The 24,600-nt window shown below is 51.2% G+C and overlaps 1 protein-coding gene across 3 annotated transcripts in view; it reads left to right on the top strand.

Moving 5' to 3' along the window:
• Positions 1 to 23,783, top strand: part of Mlxip (MLX interacting protein) — a 56,255-nt gene extending 32,472 nt beyond the window's left edge. The window contains exons 2-17 of one of the 3 annotated variants that reach the window (XM_027949169.2): positions 6,248 to 6,354; positions 7,364 to 7,449; positions 9,188 to 9,277; positions 10,292 to 10,333; positions 10,547 to 10,718; positions 11,468 to 11,557; positions 12,120 to 12,211; positions 13,144 to 13,792; positions 14,430 to 14,551; positions 14,690 to 14,870; positions 15,890 to 16,014; positions 16,570 to 16,662; positions 16,749 to 16,876; positions 17,112 to 17,235; positions 18,798 to 18,927; positions 19,359 to 23,783. In XM_027949169.2, the coding sequence (XP_027804970.1) occupies positions 6,248 to 6,354; positions 7,364 to 7,449; positions 9,188 to 9,277; positions 10,292 to 10,333; positions 10,547 to 10,718; positions 11,468 to 11,557; positions 12,120 to 12,211; positions 13,144 to 13,792; positions 14,430 to 14,551; positions 14,690 to 14,870; positions 15,890 to 16,014; positions 16,570 to 16,662; positions 16,749 to 16,876; positions 17,112 to 17,235; positions 18,798 to 18,927; positions 19,359 to 19,480 (2,353 nt within the window). In that variant the 3' untranslated portion in view covers positions 19,481 to 23,783. Of the gene's footprint in view, positions 1 to 6,247; positions 6,355 to 7,363; positions 7,450 to 9,187; positions 9,278 to 10,291; positions 10,334 to 10,546; positions 10,719 to 11,467; positions 11,558 to 12,119; positions 12,212 to 13,143; positions 13,793 to 14,429; positions 14,552 to 14,689; positions 14,871 to 15,889; positions 16,015 to 16,566; positions 16,663 to 16,748; positions 16,877 to 17,111; positions 17,236 to 18,018; positions 18,928 to 19,358 lie in introns of those variants that run through there. The other 2 variants (XM_027949168.2, XM_071616504.1) reach the window with 2 other exon arrangements.
• Positions 23,784 to 24,600: the final 817 nt, after the last annotated feature.

Below are 24,600 nucleotides of genomic sequence, written 5' to 3'. Positions count from 1 at the left end.
GCACATAAAAATGCTTTTTAATGATCCCGTAGTGTTCTACTATATGGATATACCAGTGTTTGAACCGATCCCCTCTGATGAACATCTAGTTTGTTTCCAGCCTTCTGCTACTGCAGATAGTGCTGGGGTTTAGTGTCCTTCTGTTTGTGTATTCTTGCCTGTGTGCAATTGGATCTATAGAATCAATTTCTACAACTTGAATTGTGGATCAAAAGGATGTGCATTCAAAATGTTGATAAGCAGTTGTCAGCTTGCTCCCAGCGAGGCTCACAATTGTTTTTGCCCATCATTATGTCCCCATTGCCAGCTCAATGATGAGACCTCTCTCCCCTGCCAGTGTTCTGAACCATTTGGGAAATATGACAAGGGAATTAGTTTTTGGCAACATTGTTCATGGTAGCCCAAAAGTAGAAACATCCCAGCTGTCTGTCTGTCCATAGAGGAACAGAGGAATAGAATGTGGACTAGAGGAATAGAAAGTAGGTTCATCCCTTATGTGGGTTACCTGGTTGGTTGGTTTGTTTTACATTCTAAAGAAAGTCCTGCAGAGGAACAGCACACAGTGGAATAGGATTCAGTCTTAAAAAGGAATGAAGTTCTGAACCTGCTACAACATGGGTGAGGCTTGAAAATATGTAGAGCTGTGCGTGTGGCCCAGTGGTAGAGTGCTTGTGTAGTATTTGTGAGGCCCTGGGTTCACTGCCCAGCACCACAATAAAATGTAGAAAAAGAAAATATTATGCTAAAATAAAGAAGCCAGACACAAAGAGCCACATATTGTATGATTCCATTTATATAAATTGTCCAAGAGCTAATGCAGGACTAACCGGTGACAAAAAAAAGTTTGGAGCCAGGCGCCATGGTGCATGCCTGTAATCCCAGCTACTCAGGAGGCTGAGACAGGAGAATCGCGAGCTCAAAGCCCATCTCAGCAATTTAGTGAGGCCCTAAGCAACTCAATGAGACCCTATTTCTAAATAAAATACAAAATAGGGTTGGGGATGTGGCTCAGCGGTGGAGCGTCCCTACGTTCAATCCCCTGTACCAAAACAAACAAACCAACAAAACCAAACAAACCAAAAAAAAGTTGGGGAACTAGGTAACGGTGATGATTGTGCAACATTTTGAATGTACTTAGTGGCACTAAATCATATACTTTAAAATGGCTAAAATGGTAGATTTTATGTTACATGTGATTTATCATGATAAAAATAAAAAGTACCATCAGATGATGGCTAAAATGTTACCATGTTGTTGATCGAGCTGAAGATGAGCTTGTGAGTTAACCCCAGGCTGACTTCCTCCCTCCATGTCCTCCCTCCAGTGCAGAGCATGGTGAATATGGGCAGCTGCCTCCCAAGAGAAGAGGGGAATGGCCTGCCACCTCTACCAGTCCCTCATCTGCTCTTACACTGACACCCTCTCCACCTGTCTGTGAGGAAGTAAGGAGGCAGGGCTGGGGATGCTTTGCTATTGGCCAACCCACCAAGCAGCATCAGGAACGATGGGGACATGTTGCCCCATAACATATACGATGGTATAAACGAATGGAACAGACCCTGAGACCTCTGCCTTCTTCCTGTTGGAGAGAAGGTTTGACCAGGAGTTAGGTTCCAATCCTGCCTGAGACCAACAGAATCCCAAATCTGTGGCCTGCTCCTGCCCTCCCTCACTTTGCTGCCCTTCCCTGTTTTCCTACTTATCTAGCTTGGCCTGTGCAAGCCTTGCATTTTAATTTCCTTTCATTCCAAAATAGTCTTTTGCCAGACCTCTGAAGAATTTATGGTTTGTTCACTCGGTCCAACAAAGTTTTGAGAGGGATCTTTGTTGTCCTGTGAAGTTCCTGTTTCATGTCCAGAACCTGCCTTCTAAGAAGGGTGGCCAGGCTGGGTGGTATGAAAACTTCTCTTCATGGAAACACTTAGTATTCATTTAAAAACTGGATGTAAAGGCATTTCCTTGTACCAGACACTATGCTGGCAGCCCCAAGATGAGCTGGACCTAGACAGTGGCCTTCCTATATAGTGGGCAGGGAGGCTTAGTGGATGGTAAGTCCCATTGGGATCATTGTTCTGACATAAGGAGGGGCAAAGTTGGGAGGCAAAGGCTGGCAGAGGACGTCACGGTATTTGGCGGAAAGCTAGTGGTCTCAGAAAATTTCATCAGTGGTCCTGGTTATGCTTTGAAGAAGAAATGCATTTGGACCAAGAAGCGTATTTCCATCACATCTGGAAGATGAGTTTTGCTGTGGCAGTGTGGGGGCAGAGTCCGAACTAGAGAGACTTTCTGGAAACACTGCTCATGGCTCTGCCAGGGAACAGCTGCCTTTTCCCATGAAACTAGAAGCTTCTCTAAAAGGCCCCACAAGGGAGCCCCAGCAAACAGAAAGGCAGCTGTTCCCTGGTATAACAAACAATGTACCTGAGCATCTTATAGGCCAAGGAGCCCATCAGGAAGGTGACTTAGAGAGGCTTACCCCAGCATTTCCTAATATAATTTGTCTATTGCCATATTGTAACATCATTTGTCTTGGTAACCCTTGATATCATAGAGCAATGTGAGTTGCATCTTCAGATCTTTATTTGGACTTGCTGTGGTGGGCAGGGAAGTCTGTACCTTAAGTTTTGCCTTTGCATTTGGGCCCATTTCTTTGTGTCTGTGGAGCGCCACCTATTGGCTATGAGGATAATATAGGAACCTAGACTGATGGAAGTTCTGAAATCTTGCATCTTTCTGCTGAAATGGGACTGTACTTGACCTAAACATCAAGGAGAAGGGAAACATTTCATCAAGCAGGGAGGAAGAAGTGAAGAATCCTCAAACTCACCCCTGTCAGGGGGAGCACGTGGAGCACCACCAACCCAGTGGGAGAATCCAGAAAGCTCTCTGCAAGAAGCAGCATTTAGGGGCTGGGATGTGGCTCAAGAGGTAGCGCGCTCGCCTGGCATGTGTGCGGCCCGGGTTCGATCCTCAGCACCACATACAAACAAAGATGTTGTGTCCGCCAAATACTAAAAAATAAATATTTAAAAATTCTCTCTCTCTCTACCTCTATCTCTCTCACTCTCTCTTTAAAAAAAAAAAAGAAGCAGCATTTAAGCTAAGGCCGAGGAAAGGAGGGGAGGCCCACACTGCTCCTTCTGCCTGCGACTGGTCAGGGCAGTGAAGCCCTCAGTGTCCATCCAGACAAGGCTGGAGGTAGAGCCTACAAGAAGCTAATAGCTCCCTCCCACCATGAAAAGACAATCCTCTTTCCCTCCAGTGCAAGGTTGAATTTCTTTACCATCCCACTCCTGTTGTGCCTTGTTGAAGGTGCTGGATAAGAAAAGCTAGAGTTGGATTTTTTTTGTTTGTTTTCTTTCAGTGCTGGGAATTGAATCTAGGGACACTTAACCACTGAACTACATTTCCAGTCCTTTTCATTTATTTACTTTTGATACAGGGTCTCACTGGTTTGCTCAGGCTGGCCTTGAACTGATGATCCTCCTGCCTCAGCCTCCCAAGTTGCCGGGAGTGTAGTTGTGTGTCAGTACTCCAATTAGGTTTATATCAGCAGGTGATTAATTTGGAGACCACATTAGGGCACCAGCAGCTCCCCAGTCTGTGTGGGTACTCTGCAGCCATTTCTGGGAGGCCAGTGTTTGGTCAGATTCTGGTCCTACTGAGGATGTAGAGTAACCTTAAAATTCTTACTTCAGAATGAGGAAGGGGTGTCAATTATAGGGAAAGGTTGTTTTGTTTTGTTTGTTAAAGAGTGAAAGAAGTGGGATTTATTCAAGTGTGAAGAATAAAAATAGAGTTGGCAGGGGCAAGAGGGGACCCAATAGGGGTTGCCAGGGTTTTGTTTTTTTTCCTTAAGGAAATAAAGAGACAAGGACAGTGTTATTTTCTTTTGTTTTCTAGAACCACCTCCCTGGCCATATCTTCAGTTGCTAGAGAACCTCGCACAGGAGGGAAAGAGGATTGTCTTTTTCATGGTGGGAGGGAGCTATTAGCTTCCTGTAGCCTCTGCCTCCAGCCTTGTCTGGACGGCCACTGGGGGCTTCACTGCCCTGACCAGTGGCAGGCAGAAGGAACAGTGTGGGCCTCCCCTCCTTTCCTCGGCCTTAGCTTAAATGCTGCTTCCTCCAGAGAGCTTTCTGGATTCTCCCACTGGGTTGGTGGTGCTCCACGTGCTCCCCCAGTCTTTGCTTATCCTTCACACTCAGCACACAGGCCTGGGAGAGCAGGGCCCCTGCTGCCCTGCCCGTGTCCTTCCTTGATTCTTAGCACTTCACCACACAGAGTAGGTGCTTGATACTTGTTGAATAAGTGGGAAGCACTGAAGAAGGAACCCTTGGCCCCACAGCTTTGGAGGCTCACAGGCACCACAGGGCTGACCTTCCTGTGTCTCTGCTGGGATTGAGGGTGCGCACAAGGCACCTCCCTCTTCCGCCTGTGCAGGAGCTGCAGCCACCTGGCAATGTGGCAGACATCTCAAGTCAGGAGATGTTAAAAAGATAGCTTTCAGGACTAACTAAAATCTGATTCTCGAGATAGTTACTCACAGTTTTTTTATATTTTGCTTTAGGGTTTAACAGATATGGGGTGGGGAGAGGAGAGAGAATCTATATGTGTAAACACATGCCCATTCTTATTCAATCCTTAGTGAAATACTCTGGAGGAGGGGCATTTTATTTTGATTCTACCAGGGAAAGGCTGTGCCAGAATAGATGGGTGCCTGCTTAGCTGGGGTATGCTGTACAGCAGAGGCTCTGAACCCCAGAGGTGTGGTGACAGGTCAGTCACATGGAGATGAGCCAGGTGGACTGGGAAGCAAAAGAAGCACTAAAGGTTTTGACTCTTCTGAGGTTCCTGACCTTTTGGGCAGAAGCTGCTGTTACTCGTATGTCCCCTACATGCAAAGAATGTTTCTATGACATGTCCTCTGTGGGGTGAGTTTTCTGGCCAACATAATCCAAAGCTTGGGCTCCTTGATGGCTTGGGTGGGAAGGTAGAGCACCCTGGGTTCAATTCAACACATAAACCAAAGAATGTTTATTATTTAAGTACCTCCTTTGGACACTCCAGCAGCTGCCTGATTGCCGACACACCTCTGCCCCTCAGAGGGCCTTTCTGAATGGGTTTGGAGAAGAGACAAGGCTGTGGCCTGTGACCAGATAGATCACTCCAAACCCCCTTTAATACAGACCAAAAATAATACCTTGCCCATCTTAAGCCATCTGAAAAAGGGACCCCTCTGCCAGTTGTTCAGAGTGGCCCCTGGCAGGACACTTGGAAAACTGAATTGCTTGAAAGCCTGCACCTCCAGGGAGCTCTCTGCCAGCTGTTAGCTTGGTTTGCAAGTACCCGTAACCTGTTCCAGGAAAAATTACTAAGTAAGCCCATCCTGGTGGCAAGAGAGATGCAGTGTATACACCTGTGCTCAGACATCTCTGCATCAGGTGTTGGTGTTGTCCCAGAGGCTGACTAAAGCCAAGAAGAGAGGCCAGGCCAGCCCAGAAGGGTGGCATTGGAACAGCTTCTGGAAGGCAGAGCAGGGGCTGGGCAGAGGGAGTTCCTTCCTTCATGAGTGAGGACCCAGTGTCAGGGACTCTGAACAGGAGGAACTCCCAGTCATCGAGGCCCGTAGGACATTTGTATGCCTGGATTGCCCGTACCACCCCTAATTGTTAAAAGAGTCTACCTTCCAATTCTTCCTGGAGTATGTGAAGGGCACTTGCAGACCAGGCTAACAGCAGACAAGGAATGCTGCTGAAGGCATGGCCCTCTTGGACAGTTCAGGTTCCCAAGTGCTGTGCCAGGAGCCACCTCCAAGCAATGCAGAGAGGTCCCCTTCTCATAAGGCTTGAGAAAGGCAAGTGGGGACCAGGGACAAAGGAAGTGGGTCAAGACCAGGGAAAAGGAGCCTAGTTTTCATTCAGTGGTCAACAGATTTCTTTTTGGTATTTAATTCGGAAAATGTTACAGATAGACAAAAGTAGCCCAAAGAGTTAAGTGAACTTCATAGTATCAACTGCTGCAGTATTTATGCCCTCCATGCCTGACACTTTTGCCATCACGCCCTACTCCTACCCCATATGCTGTGAAAAAATCCTGAAGTAACATGTGTTCTGTCAAGCCTACTCTGTGGCTGGTAATGAATCCATTGAGAGTTCTGGGGTTCCCGAATGACAGGGCAGCATGGATTAATTTCACTTCATTTTCCAAGAAACTACTAAGTCTCCCTGCTTTGTCTCTCTTTCAGTGGGAAGTTGGTGTCTCCAAAGTGGAAGAATTTCAAGGGCCTGAAGCTCCAGTGGAGAGACAAGATCCGGCTCAACAACGCCATCTGGCGGGCCTGGTACATGCAGTGTGAGTGCCTGGGTATGGGGCTGAGGGGCTCCAGTTATCTGGGATCAGATCTCTACCCACTGGAGACCTGAGCAACTTGGGACCCAGAGCTTGGAGGCATCATGTTCTAATAGGAGAGTTTCTCAAGCAGTCTGTGGAGATGGGAAGACCAAGCCAAATCCCAGAGACCTGGATACTCAGCTGTGTCCAGGCATAGTTGGCTGACAGAGCATAGAGTCTGGAGGGACAGATGTGTGAGACCACTGTTCACAGTGTAGTGTGCTCAGTAGCATGCTAGACGCTTGTGCCCAGAGGAAGAGGAAGGGGTTCTCTTCAGGGGAGTCAGGAGTGAAGTCAAGAGGTGACATTTGAGGAGCTGGAAAGTAGTTCTTGTTTTCAGCAGGTCTGAAAAAATGCAGGCAGGGCTGGGTTATAGCTCAGTTGGTAGCGTGCTTGCCTAACATGCACAAGGCCCTGGGTACCACACACACACACACACACACAAAAATGTCTGAAAAAATGCAGGTAGCTGGGCATTATAATATATAATATATATAATACATAATCCCAGCAACTCGGGAAGCCAAGGCAGGAGGATCACAAGTTTGAGGTTAGTCTGGCAATTTAGTGAGACCCTGTCTCAAAATTTAAAAAAATAAATAAAAAGAACCACGCTGTAGCTCAGAGGTAGAGGACCCCTGGGTGAACCCCAGTACACACACATAGTTTTTTTATAAGTTGCAGGCACAGCTGTGTCCTGTACCCAGGAGCTTGGATGCCACAGGACCCAGTGACTCAAGTTGAGTGGACAGAGCATTGCTAGCGCAGGCTGCACCCCTCTCCATGAGCCAATTCCCTCTCTTGCTCACACATTATTGTCAGATTCTTTGCCTTTCACCTGGATGGCTTCCAGGGGAAAGAGAAGGAAGGAACACTAGAGGATCTCATCTTGAGGGAAGAGTGTGGATAGGTAGGACAGGATTCCTTCAGGGTTCTTGGTGCAATGACAATGTCTCATCTTTCTTTTCAGATTTGGAGAAGCGCAAGAATCCCGTATGCCACTTTGTCACCCCACTGGATGGCTCTGTTGATGTAGATGAGCACCGCCGACCAGAGGTACTTGGCAAGCCATCATGGTGGGCTGAGAAAGGAAACTGCTTTTGCTTCCCGGGATAGACTTGCTGAGGACTGAGTTCTGTGGGGGAGACTGGGTGGAAGAAGCAGGGTCCCATGTTGTGACAGCAGTCAGTATGAACCTAAGAAGGCACAGGTGGCCTCCAATACCCTCCAACCCACAGAGATTCCCTCCTTAGGCCAACCTGGTGGAGACTCATCCTCTCCTCTTGTATAAGTGGGTCTTTCTTCTGGAAGTTATCAAGAGAGAAGCCTGCCTCCTTACAGAGCAGATGTCATTACTCCTACAGGAACCTGAGATCGCTAGATACTGAGAGCAACAAGAAAGAGCACCCTTTTAAAAAGCTGGTTGCACAGCAGTATTTTTAGTATATTTATGTTAATTTAAAAGTGTAAGTGTGCACTTGTGATTATATGTGCAAATGACATGTCTAGAAGGATATAGAGATTCATTCATTTCTTATTTATTCATTTATTTATTTATTTTGCTGCTGGGGATGGAACCCAGGGCCTCATGCATGCCAGGCAAGTGCTCTATCACTGAACTGCATCCCCAGCCCTAGAAACCTTTTAATAGAGGGTCCCTTTGGGAAATGAAATTAGAATGGGTGCCAGACAATGAAAGCCGACTCTGTTTTCACTTTTTTCTTTTTATCTAAGAATGCCTTTCTGTTATGATAAAAGAGGGGGTAGATTTAAAGTAACCTAATGAAGTAGTCCTGAAACTCTCATGTATAATCTGCTGTTTAACATCATATGATTTCCTTAGGTATGATGGAAATATTGAAATTGTTTTTAGCTGCGCACCGTGGCGTATGCCTGTAATCCCAGCAATTCAGGAGGTTGAGATAGGAGGATCACTAAATTCAAAGCCAGCCTCAGTAACTTAGCAAAGTCTTAAGCAACTTTGTGAAACCTTATCTCAAAAATAAATCAATAAATACATAAATAAAGTAAATAAAAAATTTTTTTAAAAGATTCTGTTTTTAAAAAAGTGATCCTTAGGCTGGAGTTGTGGCTCAGTGGTAGAGCACTTGCCTAGCATGTGTAAGGCATTGGGTTTGATTCTCAGCACCAAATATAAATAAGTAAATAGAATAAAGGTTCATCAACAACTAATAAAAAATTTTTTAAAAAATGATTCTTCATTGTTACTGACACAAACCATGAAGGTTTGCAGGTGAGGGGAAATGAGCTTGAAGCCTGAAGGCTGGGCCTGCATTGGGCAGAGTAGGTTCTATCCTGAGTCTCCAGGGCCACCAGGGAAGGCATGTATCCTGCTGCAGTGGAAGGGTGGATTTGGTGCTCTTGCGGTACCTGATCCACCTGAAACCTGTGTGATCACCTGCTCATTTTCACCCTTTGAGAAAGCAGCAGAGGCTACTGGAAAAGATATTATATGGGCTGCCCATGAGGTTCTGGAAGACTCCATGCTGGGAAAGAGTGACTCTGCTTTCTCCTGCGCCCCAGTGTGGATCCTTAGGACCCAAACCAGGATTCCCCTTAGATGTTTTAGGTCTTGAAATGAAAATGTGTCTTTAATCAGAGGGCCAGAAGAAATGCAGCATGCTCTGCGAGTGAAGTCGCAGCCTCGCAGTGATGAGGTTCCCAGAGCTGGGTCGTCCGAGGCCCACTCTGAGTAGTGGATACTCTGGTGTTTACGACTGAGTTTTGTTGATCATCTAAGACTGCTCTTTTCAATGTGGCCTCTCTATTACAGGCCATCACCACAGAGGGGAAGTACTGGAAAAGTCGCATTGAGTTTGTGATCAGGGAATACCACAAGTGGAGGACCTACTTCAAGAAAAGGGTATCTAAAAATGAATGAATGAATGAAAAGGGTGTTGTGTCACATTTGTCGCAACTAAAACACTCAGGGTCACTCCAGGGGAACTGGGCTGCACAAAATAACCACACAAGAGACAGAAATATCTTTTTCTTTGAGGGGGGGTCCTGTGACGGCTCCTCTGACTTTAAGGGTTCGCAGAAAGAGTGGGCGCGTGCTGACCCCTTTTATTGAGGAGAAGCCATTCAAGTGAGGCCAGCGGTCAGGGTTCAGGGGGCTGAGTCTAGCTTCATGATGTCTGCTGTCAGCAGGTTGACTGCCATCTAGGAAGGCCACAACCAAAGGCAGAGCAAGAGAAGGGGACACACAAAGGGCATTTCCATGGAACATTCTATCCTAAACAGGGCAAAAGGGTAATATCACAAAGGAACAGGTGAGCATAGCCCGACCCATGGGGCTACAGGGAGGCACGCCTACGCGTGAAGACACATTCTGCTACTTCAAGGATTGGGGCAGCCATATAGGGCCACTATGAATGTAGCCAGATCACTACGAAAGTGACAGACAGAGCCTCTATCAATCATGGGAAGGAAAATGCTGGTTACTCAGCACGACAGCCCCCCATAGTGTTAGACTGGGGCTCCCCCAAAGAACATGTTCAGGAAGCCCCTGTAGAGGAGGGAAGGAGCACAGCCCCCATTCAAAATACTGGCCCAAGGCCCTGGGCTCCACACTGCTCCACCAGAGGCAGAGAATCAGGAAGGAAAGTGGGAAGCCAGCATTCACACCCTAAGTGGTGGCCTTCAGTTTCCTCAGCTCTGAACAGGGCGTTTCTTCCACAGACCCTGGCTGGGAACCTCCTTTTTGACCAAATCCTGGGGATGGCAATAAGCAGGATCCCTCTCCCTGCCTGCCTCCTAGAGAGATGAGGCCCGGGTGCTTCCAGAGGGTTCACTCACATTGTGGGGAGATGAAGCTGGGTCCTCTTCCCTCCCAGGGCTCTTGGTGACCCCCTGGTCCCACTCCTTTTGTCCATAGCTACAGCAACACAAGGATGAAGACCTCTCCAGCCTGGCCCAGGTGAGTGATTCTGTGGGCCCTGCCTGGGAGAGCTGTGGGACAGGGACTGCCTGAGGTAGAGACAGGTCCTGGGCAGGCTGGGAGGAGCTGCCCTCTACCTCCCGCCTCATCTTCACAGCACGGCTCTGTGGCGCGCTTCCCAGCACGGTGGGACTGAGGATTCCGAGTTCCACAGCTGCCCTTTGATGTTTCCTCCCCCTCTGTTGGTGGCAGGATGATGACATACTGTATTGGCATAAGCATGGGGATGGCTGGAAGACCCCAGTGCCCATGGAGGAGGATCCCCTGCTGGACACGGACATGCTCATGTCAGAATTCAGCGACACCCTCTTCTCCACACTTTCATCACACCAGCCAGTGGCCTGGCCCAACCCACGAGAAATAGGTAACCCCAGCTCAGTCCTGGAAAGCTGGCTTCTCTGCCAGGCCTCTCAGGGTCATTTCTGAGCTGCTGCATGTCATCTGTCAAGGCTAGGCAGAGAGGAAGAGAAGGATCAGCCGACCTCCTTCACTTAGGGCCACATGCACTGAATAGGATGGGGACTACAGATTGAGTCACACTGCAGCAGCTGTCATTCCCTTGGCACCACTGTGAGAAAAAAAGCAGGGGTGTGGTCTGAACCAATTTAATTTTTCTGATATTAAATGTTAGATATTATTTCTGATACTGTCCTGCTGTCCTCTTTAGTCAGGGACACATGCCAGTACTGAGATCTACATGTCAGGGCCATGTGACTCTAAAGAAAACTGGAAGCACTTCTGGACCTGACTTCCCAACTGGAGGCCTCCTGTCTTCCAGTGAACCCAGAGAAGTCTGAAACTCAGAACTGGGAAAGGGAGTGGAGGGTTGGCATCTGCTCAGCTATTTGCGGCTTTCTGGGGGTGTCCCATTCCCTGATACTCCATTTACCCATCTAGTAAAAACTCACTTTTCCCTGCCTTCTGAGTATGGGAATGGCCACAAACCTCCAAGAATGTAGAAACCCCAGCCAGCTGCCCACAGTTCTCCTTAGAAGAATCTAGAATGTGAGCAGGGCCAAGAAAATCTATTCCAGGACTTTTATATGTTCCCACACCCTGTCTGAGAAGGCGAAGTGATTCCTCTCTCCTAATTATCCCTCCTAATTCTTACAGCACATCTAGGAAATGCAGACATGATCCAGCCAGGGCTGATCCCTCTGCAACCCAACCTGGACTTCATGGATACCTTTGAACCTTTCCAGGGTGAGGACCCCAGGGCAGAGGGAGCACGGGCCTGGCTCTTCCTGCCTGCCACAGAGCACATTGGTGCTTCCCTTTCAGAAAGAGAATGGTTAGAGTGGACATGGTGGAAGACTTAGAATTTTTCAAAAACTGAACTTTTATTTTGTAGTAACTGCAAAGCTTGGGAAATTTTTCTGGGCCATTGCTCTCTCGAAGGAAGTTGACATTCTCAGAAGGCATTATCACCAGTTTGGAGCCTGACTGTGAGCAGTTCTCCCTCTAAGCAGCAGAGGGCACTGATGACACAGCCACCTCCCAACAAAGCTTCCTGCAGTTAGATCAGGTCCTTGAGCTGCTGTCATCACTGAAATGCCTGCCTGGCCTCAGGAGTTTTCAGTCAGCAGTGATGGCTCTAGACAGGCACCTCTTTCTACAGAAGAAGTCATCTCTGGGGGGTGGGGTACTCTGTGGTCATGGCAGCCCTGAGGTAGGGTGGGGTTCAGCCCTGTTTGTTTGGGTCTTTCTTCTAAGAAACGGTGGGCACCCAGAGCTCAAACACCGCTGCCGGCTTGTTCTTTTTTAGACCTCTTCTCTTCCAGTCGCTCCATTTTTGGCTCCTTGCTGCCTACACCTGCCTCAACATCTGTACCAGATCCCAACAGCCCTCCTGCTCAGGTAGAGGACATTGGGGAAGTTGCAGGGGGTAGCAGGCATGGGGTTGTCATCATAGTTTGCAGTAGAGCTAGGTCAATGACATAACCATGCAATCACAAGCAAAGTGGTAGGTGATGCTAGATGTGGTGCTGAACACAGGGATCGGGTAAAGAAATCCCAGAGTCCTCTTCAGAAGCATTCTTACACACCACAGGTGTTCTCCCCCAAGGCTCCTCATGACTTATGTGTGGCCAGTTCTGTTCTGAACAGTTGAGATAGGATTAGCTAGAGAGAATGAAAACACGGATCACTAATAAAAATAGTTCTGTATATTTCTTTCACTTGTTTTACTTAATAATCAACAAAAGTTGGTTACCAGGTGCTGAGGCTACAGAACTGAACAAGCTGCCCTGGGAGAGTCCTCTCTGGCTGGTGCCTGTATCCAGTTAGCTACTGGTAACCTGGCACCATCTCCCTCCACCTGACTCGGGGAAGAATTTCTTCTATAGAGACCGAGGTCTCCACAGTTGATTCCTCATAGCTTTTCCCACTTAGGAAGATGTGGCCTGCCTAGAAATTGACATCTGAAGCTGTCCTGGGGGAACCCCTGAGCAGCTGCAGTCCAGGCCAACTCTGCTCTGTAATAGAAGACGACAGAAACTGTAGGGAGACCCTTACTGGACTCCAGAAACCAGATATTCCTAGGCTGCTGTCCAGCTGTGTGGAGGCCGCTGCTTTGTCTGAACTGTGTTATCATTCAGCTCCTCATGGAAATAAGACCCCTGTCAACACCCTGGGGACACCGATCTATTTTCCTAGCACAGCAGCAGAGAGATAGCATTTCAGTCCCTCTGTCCCAGTGTCTGAAGTTGGGCTTTGTAGTATGCAAAACACTAAAGGGCGAAGGTGGACGTCTGATCCACGTTGGCCCTTCACTTCTCTTCCTTTCTCAGGGGAGCGTCCTGCAGACCTCTGCTCTGCCCACTGTGAGCCTTCCCGACAGCCTCATCGTACCCTCTGCTGCTCCCTCCCTTGACCCCACAGGTGGGCAGGGCTGTGAGCGTGCTTCTCAGACTGAGGACCCATTTACCCAGTCCCCGGACTTTGGTCCCTCGGAGCCTCCCCCAAGCGTCCCTCAGCCCTTCCTCCCCATCTTTACCATGCCCTTACTCTCCCCCAGCCCTGCCCCAACCCCTGTTCCACCTGCATTACCTTTAGTTTCCTCTCCTGTCCCTGCCCTGAACCCCCCAACGCCACCTGCCTTTCTGCAGAAGTTTGCTGAAGTCAGCAAGTCGCCCCCTGTCATCACCCACACGGCTTCCGCCACCCTCACCCACACAGCCTGCACCACCACCTTCAGCCAGAGCCAGGGCCTTGTGATCACAGCCCGCCACCCCACCCCTTCCCCCTCCCCCTGTGGCCTGGCACTCTCCCCTGCCCCCCGGCCACCTGCTGTTGGGCCTCCCCAACCTCGTTTAACTTTTGTACACCCCAAACCTGTATCCTTCACTGGAGGGAGGCCAAAGCAGTCTCCCAAAATAGTGCCTGCTTCCAAATCCGAGCCCAGGTCCTTGGTGTTGAAGAATGCTCTCCTGGCCCCAGGTGAGTCAGGGGAGTGCACCTGTGTGGGATCTCCCTGGAGGGGTGTCCCCCTGTCCCAGAGGCTGTCAAGCTTGAGGCCATCCCCTTCACACACACACATTTAAACAAAGTAGAAGTGTCATGGGTAATGCATGTGCATGATCTATTCCATCTTCTATTTTATGTCTTTTTTTGAAGTTAGTATCAGCCCACAGTTTGAAAACATATGGTCTGGGCCTAGGCCTCTACTCAGAGGTAGAGCGCTTGCCTAGGCACTGGGTCCAATCCTCAGCACCACATAAAAATAAATAAGATAAAGATATTGTGTTCATTTACAACTAAAATTATAAAACATTCACACACACACACACACACACACACATACATACACATACACACACGGTCCCAGGCATCTCTTTCGAGTCTATAATGTGTCTCCTTCAAGAAGTTGCAAAAACAACTTAGATGCCCTGGTGGTCTTGTCTCTCCCTTGTGGTGAGGGGCAAAGAGGGTGTATGTGTGTGTGGTTGTGTGTGTGTGTGTGTGTGTATGCCCATGCACACACGCGCTTCTTGGGAGCTAGGCCACCTGCAGCTTGGGGGCTGGGTCTGTAATGGCAGGCCCAGGCCTTCACCTCACCTTAGCCTTGTCCTGGCAGCTGCCTTTCCAGGCCAGCCACAAGCAGTGATCATGACGTCAGGCCCTCTGAAGAGAGAAGGGATCCTGGCATCTACTGTGTCCCAGTCCAGCGTGGTCATCGCACCTGCTTCCATCGCTAGGGTGAGGAGGGTCCCAGGCAGACCTCAGTGTCTGAATCACCCCAGAGCAGCCTGCATTTGAGTGGCTCTCACCCAGGGTAACCGGTTTGCTCTGCTGTGCATCAGCACTGGGTGACCAGTGTCTCCCATGTCACCACAGGCTCCTGGAGTCACAGAGTTCCACAGCAGTGTCCTGGTGACAGACCTCAGCCATAGCACGAGCAGCCAGCCCACCCCTGTCTCCCGGCTCTTCTCTCCGAGCACAGTGCCAGACTCCCTGGTGAAGGGCGAGCAGACCCCACTGCATGGGGGCAGTCCCCAGGGCCCTGCCTCAGGATCCAGTGAGTGTTCACACTAGTTGAGTAGTTGGGACTTCACACAGAATCGAGCAGCTGCCCATGGGCCTCCAGGACTGGGCCATGCTGGGTGGGCAGCAGGGTGACTGGGGCAGCATTCATGCACAGGCTACCGGCACACTACAGCACAGGCAGCTGGTGTGCGTGGTCAGCAGCCACTGTCTTTTGTAAGGACAGGTTTTAAAAAAAATGGACTCTTCAGTCTAGAAAGATAAGGAGTTGAGAAAATTATGAGTCAAGTCCCTAAAATAAGCTCGGAAAAGCCCAGGGCCGCACAGCCCTACTGGTGAGATGGAGGAACCTGGGGTTAGAGCCATGCTGTGGAGCCTGACCATAGTTTGGGGGAAATAATCCAGTAGAGAGGACATGAACCTGGGATGTCTGGTGCAGTAAAGTGGGGCAGGCCAAGAAGACTGGAAAGGGACCCAAGAACTGTCTGCTTAAGAGACGGCAGTGACAAGAGCCATGAGGTCACAACGCTGCTCTACTTGTTCTGTGTGGGTTCAAAGGTGGCAATGGATTTTGATTAAAAATTTCAGGGAATGGGTAAGATAAAAGTTTAAGAAAGCATACATGTAGAGTTTAAAGAACAGAAATAAGACAGATTCCAATGTGTTCCACACACAAGGTAAGAACTGGGACCTTACAAACCCTGTGGAAACCCCTGGCTGCCTGGAGGTAGCATTGTAGGGGGCTGGGTCAGCAGTCAGACCTCCCCTCTAATGGCTGCCACTCCCTGAGACCTGGGGCTGCAGAGCTCAGGCTGCGTTCCTGCCCCATATCTGACTTGCCTTTGCTGGGCCTTGCCTGGGCTAAGGGAAATACCCCTTTCAGTGTTGGCAAGGGTTTCTCCAGGTTTTACTCTGGGGCAACTATGAAAGGTTAAAAAACTGGCCTCTAGTCTCAGGAGTTGGAGGATCCCTGTGTCTGAGGGTTGCTAACCTTCCTTCATGATACTGAGTCCTTTCAGGCTCTTCCCTGAGAGCAGTTTCTGTTCTTCCTAGGTCGAGACTGCCCAAACTCAGGGAAGGCCTCTCCGTGTGCATCAGAACAAAGCCCCAGTCCTCAGTCTCCCCAGAACAGCTGCTCAGGGAAATCTGCAGACACCAAAAACATATTTGCATTAAAGGTATGAAGCATCTCTCTTGGGTCTTGATTTCCTTGTCAGGATGAGGAGAGAAGGGAGACAATATTCAGGAACCTTGGGGCAACTCTATCCATCTGGAAAAGAGAGCCACTGGTTTGGCATTTGTCTGATGTCACACCCTCAGGCAGCCAGAAACATTGAGATCCAATCTGCCCCTCTGTTGCCCCGCCTTCCCCTCAGCCAGCCCCGTGGCAATGAGGGCCTATCAGAAAGCTCTGGGTGGACCTTGAACCCAGGGATCAGCTTTGAATCCTCCAGCATGATAGGGCTGGAGCTTTGCCACCACCAGTTGAGGAAGGCCGCGGCAGCCAGAAGCACTGGGTTGGAGAGGAGAGGTGGCGGCTGTAGTCTACCCTGGCCCCTCATTGGATCCTTTTAGTTTTTTGTTGTCCCTCTCCTGTGTAGCTCTCTAGCCCTGGCCTATCATGTGCCCCAGGGTCCCAGTCGGCCTCCAGCCACTCAGTGTCAGGTTGGGCAATGAGGAGGGATGCGGCCCAAGGCCTGCTCTTGTCTTAGTGACCAGTTACTTCCCAGCAGCACCGGCATATCTCAGCTGAGCAGAAGAGGCGCTTCAACATCAAGATGGGCTTTGACACCCTCAACAGTTTAATCTCCAATAATTCCAAGCTGGTGAGTTGCCTGAGAGTGTCAGGTGGTGGTGACAGGATGTCTCTTCCCTGCGTGCCTTTGACGCCTGAGTCTCCTGCCTTCTGCAGACCAGCCATGCCATCACACTGCAGAAGACCGTGGAGTACATCACCAAGCTGCAGCAAGAGCGGAGCCAGATGCAGGAGGAGGCCCGGCGGCTGCGGGATGAAATCGAGGAGCTCAACACCACCATCATGTGAGGCTTGGGCTGGGCGCTCAGCCTCACACGTTCATGTGGCAGAGGGGCCTTTTGTGGTTTTGCTGCTGATGGAGCCTCTCCTACAGCGTTTAGGTTCTGGTCCTCTGCCCACAGGCCTGTGTTTGTGCCTGGCAGTGGCCCAGCAGCAGGCCAGCCCTGCCCACCTGGCCCAGGGTTCTCCTCTGCCGCCAGCTGCCTTCAGAGCTTCCCCTGATTCCTCCTGTTGTTTCAGCTCCTGCCAACAGCTGCTCCCCGCCACAGGAGTCTCTGTCACCCGGCTTCAGTATGATCACATGAGAGACATGTTTGACGAGTACGTGAAAAGCCGGATCCTGCAGAATTGGAAGTTCTGGATTGTATCTTTGGGTGGTCTTTTTTGCTCTTCCCTCCTGTAGGCAACATACTGAAATAGTAGACGTGATGCTCAGTTCCCTTAGAGAGCTTTCTGCGTGGTTGTCATTGGCTCATCAAGATAGGCAGTGCTAGTTTCTGTCTCTGGGGAGAGAGGTCTGTTCTGGCCTGGCCTGCGTCCAGGGGAGAGCTTCCAGGGTGCTTTGCAGGAAAAGCCAGGAGGCCACGTGGCCACTTCCGCTCTCTAGGTCTGTGAAGAATGCTGGAGCCACCAGCAGAGGCAGCAAGTGGGGAAGGAAAGGGGTCAAACAGCCTCGCAGCCTTTTTACTTTTCACTGACAGATGGAAACGGGGCTCACCTAGTTACAGTGGAAGAGCCGGGTGCAGTGCATTCCTGTAATCCCAGCATCTCGGGAGACTGAGGCAGGAGGATCTCAAGTTCAAAGCCAGCCTCAGCAACTTAGACTCTTGTCTCCAAAAGGGGCTGGATTTGTGGCTCAGTGCTTAAGAAGAACCTCTGGGTTCAATCCCTGGTACAAAAAAAGAAAAAAAAAATTTACAGTGGCAGGGGCTGGGGCTGGGGCTGGGGCGCAGTGGTAGAGGGCCTGCCTTGCACGTGTAAGGCTCTGGGTTCGATCCTCAGCACCACATACCATCTATAACTAAAAATAAATAAATATTTACAGTGGCAGAGCCTGGATTTGAAACCAGTCCCCTCAGATTCCTCTCAGTTTGTGTTCACCTGGCTTTGAATGTCCTGGGTACTAGGTCATGTCTTTACTTTCCAGATGGCAGTACGGCTCTTAGAGGGATAGCTTCTTCACCAGCTTCCGCTCTGCCTCCAAGTAGGCAGGGCCCTCGTGCGGCAGGTCAGCCATGACGTGGGGCCAGGGGCCTGGCATTTGGAGGAAACAAGCACATCGAATGCAAGGATCACAGCTGCAGCAGTCAGACAGGGCAGAGCCACCTGTGTATACTTCCGTGGGTGGTTTTAAATGAAGAGATGGCAGACACTCGTCCATGTGACTCAGCTTGCTTTGCTCTCCTGTTTCCTGTCATTAGTGGAGCCAGGTGGCATCTGGAGTGAGAACCTGTCACAGGGCTAGGTGGGGGTGGACAGTGAAGTCCAGGAGACGGTGGTAGCCTGCTGTCACCAAGCACACCTAGGAGGGTGTGGCCCTGGCTCAGGAAGCAGCCAGGAGCTGCCCGTGCACACAGTGCGCGGGCACACAGAAGACACACCCCCTCCAGACAGCTGCTCATCCGTCAGCTTTGGGCCTCCTGTGTTACATAAAAATCTGTTCATGACATTATTTCAGGACCTGTGTCTTCCCTGCCTTCTGCTCAATCCATGGTCATAGTTAGAGCAAACTATCTGATCACACGAAGGACACAGCTTGCCTGGAGACAGGACTGCCTCTGTCTCTGATCAGCTCTCTGTGGTTGACACTTGCTAGTCCAGGGGAATCAGGAGGAAAGACGGGCTGTCACTGGGCTTTGTCTTCCCTCAGCTGCCTGCTCTCTGGCCCTCCTGCATGCTCCCTTCTCCTTAACCCACGCCCTGCAGTTTAGCATCATCATCAAGCCGCTGTTTGAGTCCTTCAAAGGGATGGTGTCCACTGGCAGCCTGGAGGAGCTGCACCAGACAACACTGTCCTGGCTGGACCAGCACTGCTCCCTGCCCATCCTCAGGCCGAGTGAGTGGGATGGTTGATGCTGATGCCGGAGGGAGGGAGGCGTGTAGCTGGAGTCAGTGCTTAGGGGATCCTGCCCACAGTGCCAGGGGTGGGAGGATGATGCCATACAAGAGGCCCTGAGCCAGCAAAGCTTTTGCAAGGGCAGTGTGTCTGCCAGTCTGCTCCAGTCCAGCTTTTGTTATTGAGTACCTGGTATTTCCTAGGTGGCTTTAGGGGCTATTGACTATTGTTTAATTCAGGGTACAGGCAGCTTTTGTGAAGACTGAGGCTAGCAGGGTCTGGGCCCGGGCCTTGCCCACAGTCCCCCCTGCACTTGGCTCTGGGCTGTCGTCTTTATGACTGAAAAGCATCCTGTAGGGTCTCGCCTGTGAAGTCACATGCTCTGCTGTTGTGGGTCGTGTCCCCAGGCTAACTTGCCCTTTGTTTTCCAGTGGTGTTGAGCACCCTCCGGCAGCTGAGCATCACCACCTCTGTTCTGACAGACCCGTCCCAGCTGCCAGAGCAGGCATCAGAAGCTGTCACCAGGATTGGCAAGAGATCGGGGGAATCCTAGCCACCTAGATGGCATATGACCTCGTGAGATGCCTGGAGACCCGACCTGTCCCCGCTCTTCCTGACACAAAGCCTTGGGCCTCCCTCTGCTCTACTGGCTGTCAGGATGCCACGCTCAGGGCCTGCCCACAGCAATAGCCCATCTTGGGAACCCCTTGCTGTGACCTCTCTCTCAGCAACCTCAGTCATCAACCTCCCTGCCCACAGGGCAGCCGGACAAAGGGAAAAGCGCCTTTCTAGTCCTGACCTGCTGGTGGTCCGTCTGGGTCCTGGACCAGTGAGTGAAGCAGATGGGACAAGGAGACAAAGCCTGATCCTTCTGGTGGGAAACCTCCAGGGTCCCTCTGAGTTCCTGTCTTGAGACTTCCTGCTCCTCCACCCTGGGCTCCCTGCACTCCTCTGGTGATCCTGCCCGGGGCGGGCAGAGGCCTTATTCCTGCCTCTGACCCTGACGGCGCCTGGCCCTTGTGGGTGACCTGGGCTTCTGTTTCAACTTTGGCTTGGTGGGCTGCCCTCTTCCACCCCACAGGCTGCTGGGGAAGTGCCTTCCTCACAGACCTGGAGCACACAGGCCCAACAGAGGCACCGAGCGTGCACAGCATCGCCTCAGCTCAGAGGCCCTCCAGCTGCCTTGTCGGTTGTGTTTGGTCCACCTGGTGTTGTGTTCTCCTCAGTGCTGCTGGGGACCTGGCCCAAGGCCTGTGGGGGTCCTCTTACAGCTGAGGCCTCTGCCCTGATCCCCACCTGGTGGCAGAAAGGGAGGCGTGCCCCAGGGAAGTTCCCCCGAGTTCTGGCATGCAGAAGACCCAGGCCGCGCTGTGCAGTCAGCTGGCTGTCTTGTCTGGTGGGAGTCAGCTGGGATCCCGAACAAGGGCAGGTCTTAGACCATATGTCAGCATGCTCAAAGTCCAGCCTGTCTGTGTTTGGGGAGGAAACTGAATGCTGAGGGGGTCACCTCAGAGCTATCTTCAGATGTCCCCAGGTGAGACATGAAGGACTGCACTCAGATTTGGTACAATGGAGGTGTGGCTGGAGGTGGCAGGCATCCAAAGGTTCAGGGGTCCTGAGTGCACGCTGCAGCTGGAAGGGATGAGGAAGGACAGCTGCAGGTGGCTGCACCTGAGTGCTCTCCCCAGCACTCAGGTTCCTCCTGGGAAGAATGTGCTTCTCTGATCTGCTGTGAGGATCAGAGCCGCCTTTCAACCCTGGCCGCCCGCCTGTCCTTGCCCTCATGCCTGAAGGAGTCACCTGAGGAGGAAGCCCTGGGATGTCCCTAAGTTCCACCCAGGCAGAGGCAGGGGCTCCAGCTCCACCTCAGCCTTGGTGGATGGAGGACAGAGAAGGGGGTGTCTCTTTCAGCCACTGGCTGAGCCACCATCTCTGTAGTGGGCCCTAACCAGCCATCTGCTTCCCTGTCTGCACTTCTGCCCCGTGTAGAGCAGCTTGGTGGCACCCCTTAGCCACCTCAAAAAACATGTTTACAGGCTGAGGGGTGAGCAAGGCATGTGGGGGCCGGTGCTTTGTATTCCACTGGGAAATGGTAATGGAATTGATTCCTTACCCCAGGATAAATTCAGAGTTCCCTTTCAGAAGTTAAGACCATATGTCAGCATGCTCAAAGTCCAGCCCGTCTTGTGTTTGGGGAGGAGCACCACCAGTATCTGAAGGGAGAGAGGACAACCAGACATTGCTGGGAGGGCCTCCTGGGGGACCCAGGCCCAGCCCTTCCCACTCCTGTGCCTTGTAACCTGCAGGTGGTGTAGTGGTGGCCAAGGCTCTCCTGATCAGGGGGCTCCCACCCCTACTGGGGAGGAACTTTAAGAAAAAAAGAAAAAAAAACATGGGCTGTAAAATCATCGGCCTCCTGCTTCATGGCCTACCTCTCTTTTGCTGAATTTACGTTCATGATTCAGCTAAGGCTGTTGGGTCCCGTGAGACTGGAGCGGTCGTGTGAGCACGTGAGCCCGTGCGCCCGTGCGCCCTGGCGGACTTAGCTGGATGCCTGTTTCTGTCTGGGGCTGACTTTAGTCTCTCGGTGCCTCTGCTTGCCTCGGCTGTGAGGCCGCAGTGCCGTGTCTCTGCTCCACACTGGATTGTCTCGTGACCTGAGAACTTTCTTGGTTTAGAGTCTTGCCTGATGAATCTGGCCAGATGGAAGGGCCTGTCCTTGACCTTTGTCCTGGGCTCCCTGGCTGGTGTTTGGGGCAGCTGAGGCCACGCTGCTGCCAGCAGCCTCCTGTGGCGGGAGCTTGTTTACACACCTTCCCACCCCATTCCTGTGCCCAGCCCCTGTCAATGCTGACACTTTGAAGAGGAGAAAATTGACCTGAAAAGATAAAAACAGAAGGACGGCAGGCTTGTCAGTCTCTGAAAGTGTTTCTGTGAAATCTTCCGAAGCCATCAGTGCCCATATGCTGTTCGTTCTTTCGCTATGAGTGGGAGACCACGGATGGGGCGGGTGCAGCCAAGGGGCTTTCTGAGAGTTGGCAGCAGGTCACACTCTGTCACCTTCCTGGGGCCCTATGGCAAGCCAGCTGCAGTCCAGCGGTTTTTCACTCAGAAGTCAGCACTGACGACACACTGGGTCTAGTGAAAGAAGGCTGGAGGGCTGTGGAGCCCAGTCCAGCCCCTATCCCCTGCCACCCACAGGGGAGAGTCAGTGGCCAACGAGCCTCCGTGCTCCCGTGACCCAGTTTAATCCCATGTGCTGTTCTGGGGTTCTGACCCCTCCCCTCTTCCATAGCCTGGGCCTGAATGTTTCTGTGCCATGGCTGAGATGACCACTTGGATTCTCAGAGGACACAGTGCCCAGATCCCAGTTGCTCCCAGTGAAGGAGTGAGGTGGCTGGTAGCACTGGGCTGCCTGTGGTCAGAGCACCCTAGGGTGTGTGAAGGGTTACAGGTCCTGGCCCTACGGGCTTACCCAGCCTCGGCCCAGGGCTCAGCTCCTCTCCCCACTGGCTCCCAGATGGGCAGGCTTGGAGGGGACATCACCCCTCCTTGCTTTCAGAAGTCCCTTCCCTTTGTCCTCATCTGACCCTGGGGATCCCTTTCCCTCTGCTGAACAGGCACATGAAGGTGCGAGTGGGGCCTTTCTCCACACTGGGGAATCTGGCCTCTAGTTAGAAGCACCACTGCCAGTGACTTGGCTTTGCAAAGTATCTTCCTGCGGCCTCTGCAGGGGGCAGTGTTTGGGGAGCAGCCCACTAGGACACTCGGAGCAGCAGGATGTGGCTTCGGACCCTGTCCCCTCAGTGCCTGTTAGTATTAAAGAGGACTTGAACCATGTCTGGCCACGTGTAGGGGCGGGACAGTGAGGGGAAATGGAAGAGCTCAATAGCAGTCTTGACATTTGGACTGTCTGGTAGGCACCTTGGCCACCACCCACAGGCCACCCCAGGGTAGGTGGGCAGCTTCTCAAAGGCTCTAGGAAAAGGGGGGGCCTTAAGAAACAACCCTATCCTGTGCCTCCTGCAGGGCCAGCCATGGGGGTGGTTGAGGCTGAGGACAGGCCGCCTCAGCTCACCAGACTGGACTGCTTGTTGCCACATGCAAAAACCAACCTTCAAGAAAGAAGGGAACTTGTCACATTGAATGTAGACTTGTGTGTGTACCCACACTTGCACAAGCCTGCGTGTGTGCGTGTGTGTGTTTACTTCATGGAATTTTTATAAAATTCCTTTCCAATTATTTAGCAGAACTCAACCTCCATCTCACCTTCAGACTTTGGATCCACAGTCATCCTGGGCAAAGCGATTTGAAGAGTTAGTTCTCTTGGGGTTTCCTAATGAAGATCTGATGAGGGGTGGGAGACACCAAAGTCACACATTTCTGTAGTTTACATCCTGCAGGGGGGAAGGCCTGAAGGGCTCAGCCTGTCCCCAGGCCGCCTTCCTCCAGGGGCGCCCTGTTTGAATCTTCACCGCCCGCCCAGGGCCAGCGGGCTCACCGGCTTGTTCTGCTACTCCATGGCCATGGCTACAGCATGTTCTGTTCTTTTCCAGGTTTCAGTTATTATGTACATGGCTGTTTTTTTTTTTTTTTTTTTTTTTTTTTTATCTGTTGTGAACTTCAGTGACTGCAGGGCTCCTTTGAGGATGTGGTTACACCTGGGGGTTTGAAAATCCAAACCAGGAAAGGGTCTGGTTTGACCAGAGGCTCCTTCTGTCCCTGTCACCCCCAGCACGGCCCTCTGACGCTCTGCTGTCGAGAAACGCGTTTCCACCAGCTGTATTCAACACTACAATGCATTTTTAAAACTATATTTGCATTCAAGACAATAAAAAAACTTATTTTTTTGAAAAGCTGTTCTGTGTGGCCTTCAATGCTGCCTGTCGAGCTGCGGGCAAGGCGAAGTGAGGAGCCAGAACGTTGGGAGATGGCGATTCAGCCTGGAGTGGAGGCTTGGGTGCAGGGTGTGGGGGTTGAGGGTCCTGTGCTTTAACAGCTGCTCCCTCCCTGACCCATCCAAACTTGGTCTTCTCCAAATTATGCCCCCAGCTCCTTTTAAGATTGCACATACCATATGGAACTGGGCTCAAATCAATGAGAAGAACAAAACAGACACCTGTTGCTTAGCTCAGTGGAAACCAGGGTCCTCCAGCCCACAGGAATCTGCAGCCCATCGCCTTTCTCTGCATGGTACTGGTTCTCAAGGCCCAAGGTCCTGCTTTGTGTCATGAAGACTCTTCCCTGGGGGAGTCCTGAGGATCTCATCAAACACAAGCCTCTGCATCAGCCCACTGCGTCTCAAGTCAGGGATTCACATTTGCACCACTGTCCTGTGAAACAAGCCAGCAGCTCCCTACAGGCTGGCTCCCTTATCCGCCACCTGTGCAGGCAGGTGGAGGAAGAAGGTGTGGAAGAAAAGAGTGCAAATTAGAGATGACAAAAACCTCCGCACCTGAACACAGGGACACTCTGCTGCTCAACTTCCCAGTATTTATTGTCTAAGGCATTGGATCAGCAATTAGCAGAAAGACCCGTGTCTTGGGGCCATTGCCATGACAAGGAGCCTTTTCAGTGCTGGGCCAGTTTGGGCTGCGCTGATGGTGACCTACACTCTAATCCCAATGGTCCTTGGACATGAGTCCCCAGGCAAAATCCTTCATGGCAGGGGTT

The sequence above is a fragment of the Marmota flaviventris genome, chromosome 1 (genome assembly GCF_047511675.1).
Source record: "Marmota flaviventris isolate mMarFla1 chromosome 1, mMarFla1.hap1, whole genome shotgun sequence".
Taxonomy (NCBI): Eukaryota; Metazoa; Chordata; class Mammalia; order Rodentia; family Sciuridae; genus Marmota; species Marmota flaviventris.
This window is presented reverse-complemented; position numbering and strand designations above follow the sequence as displayed.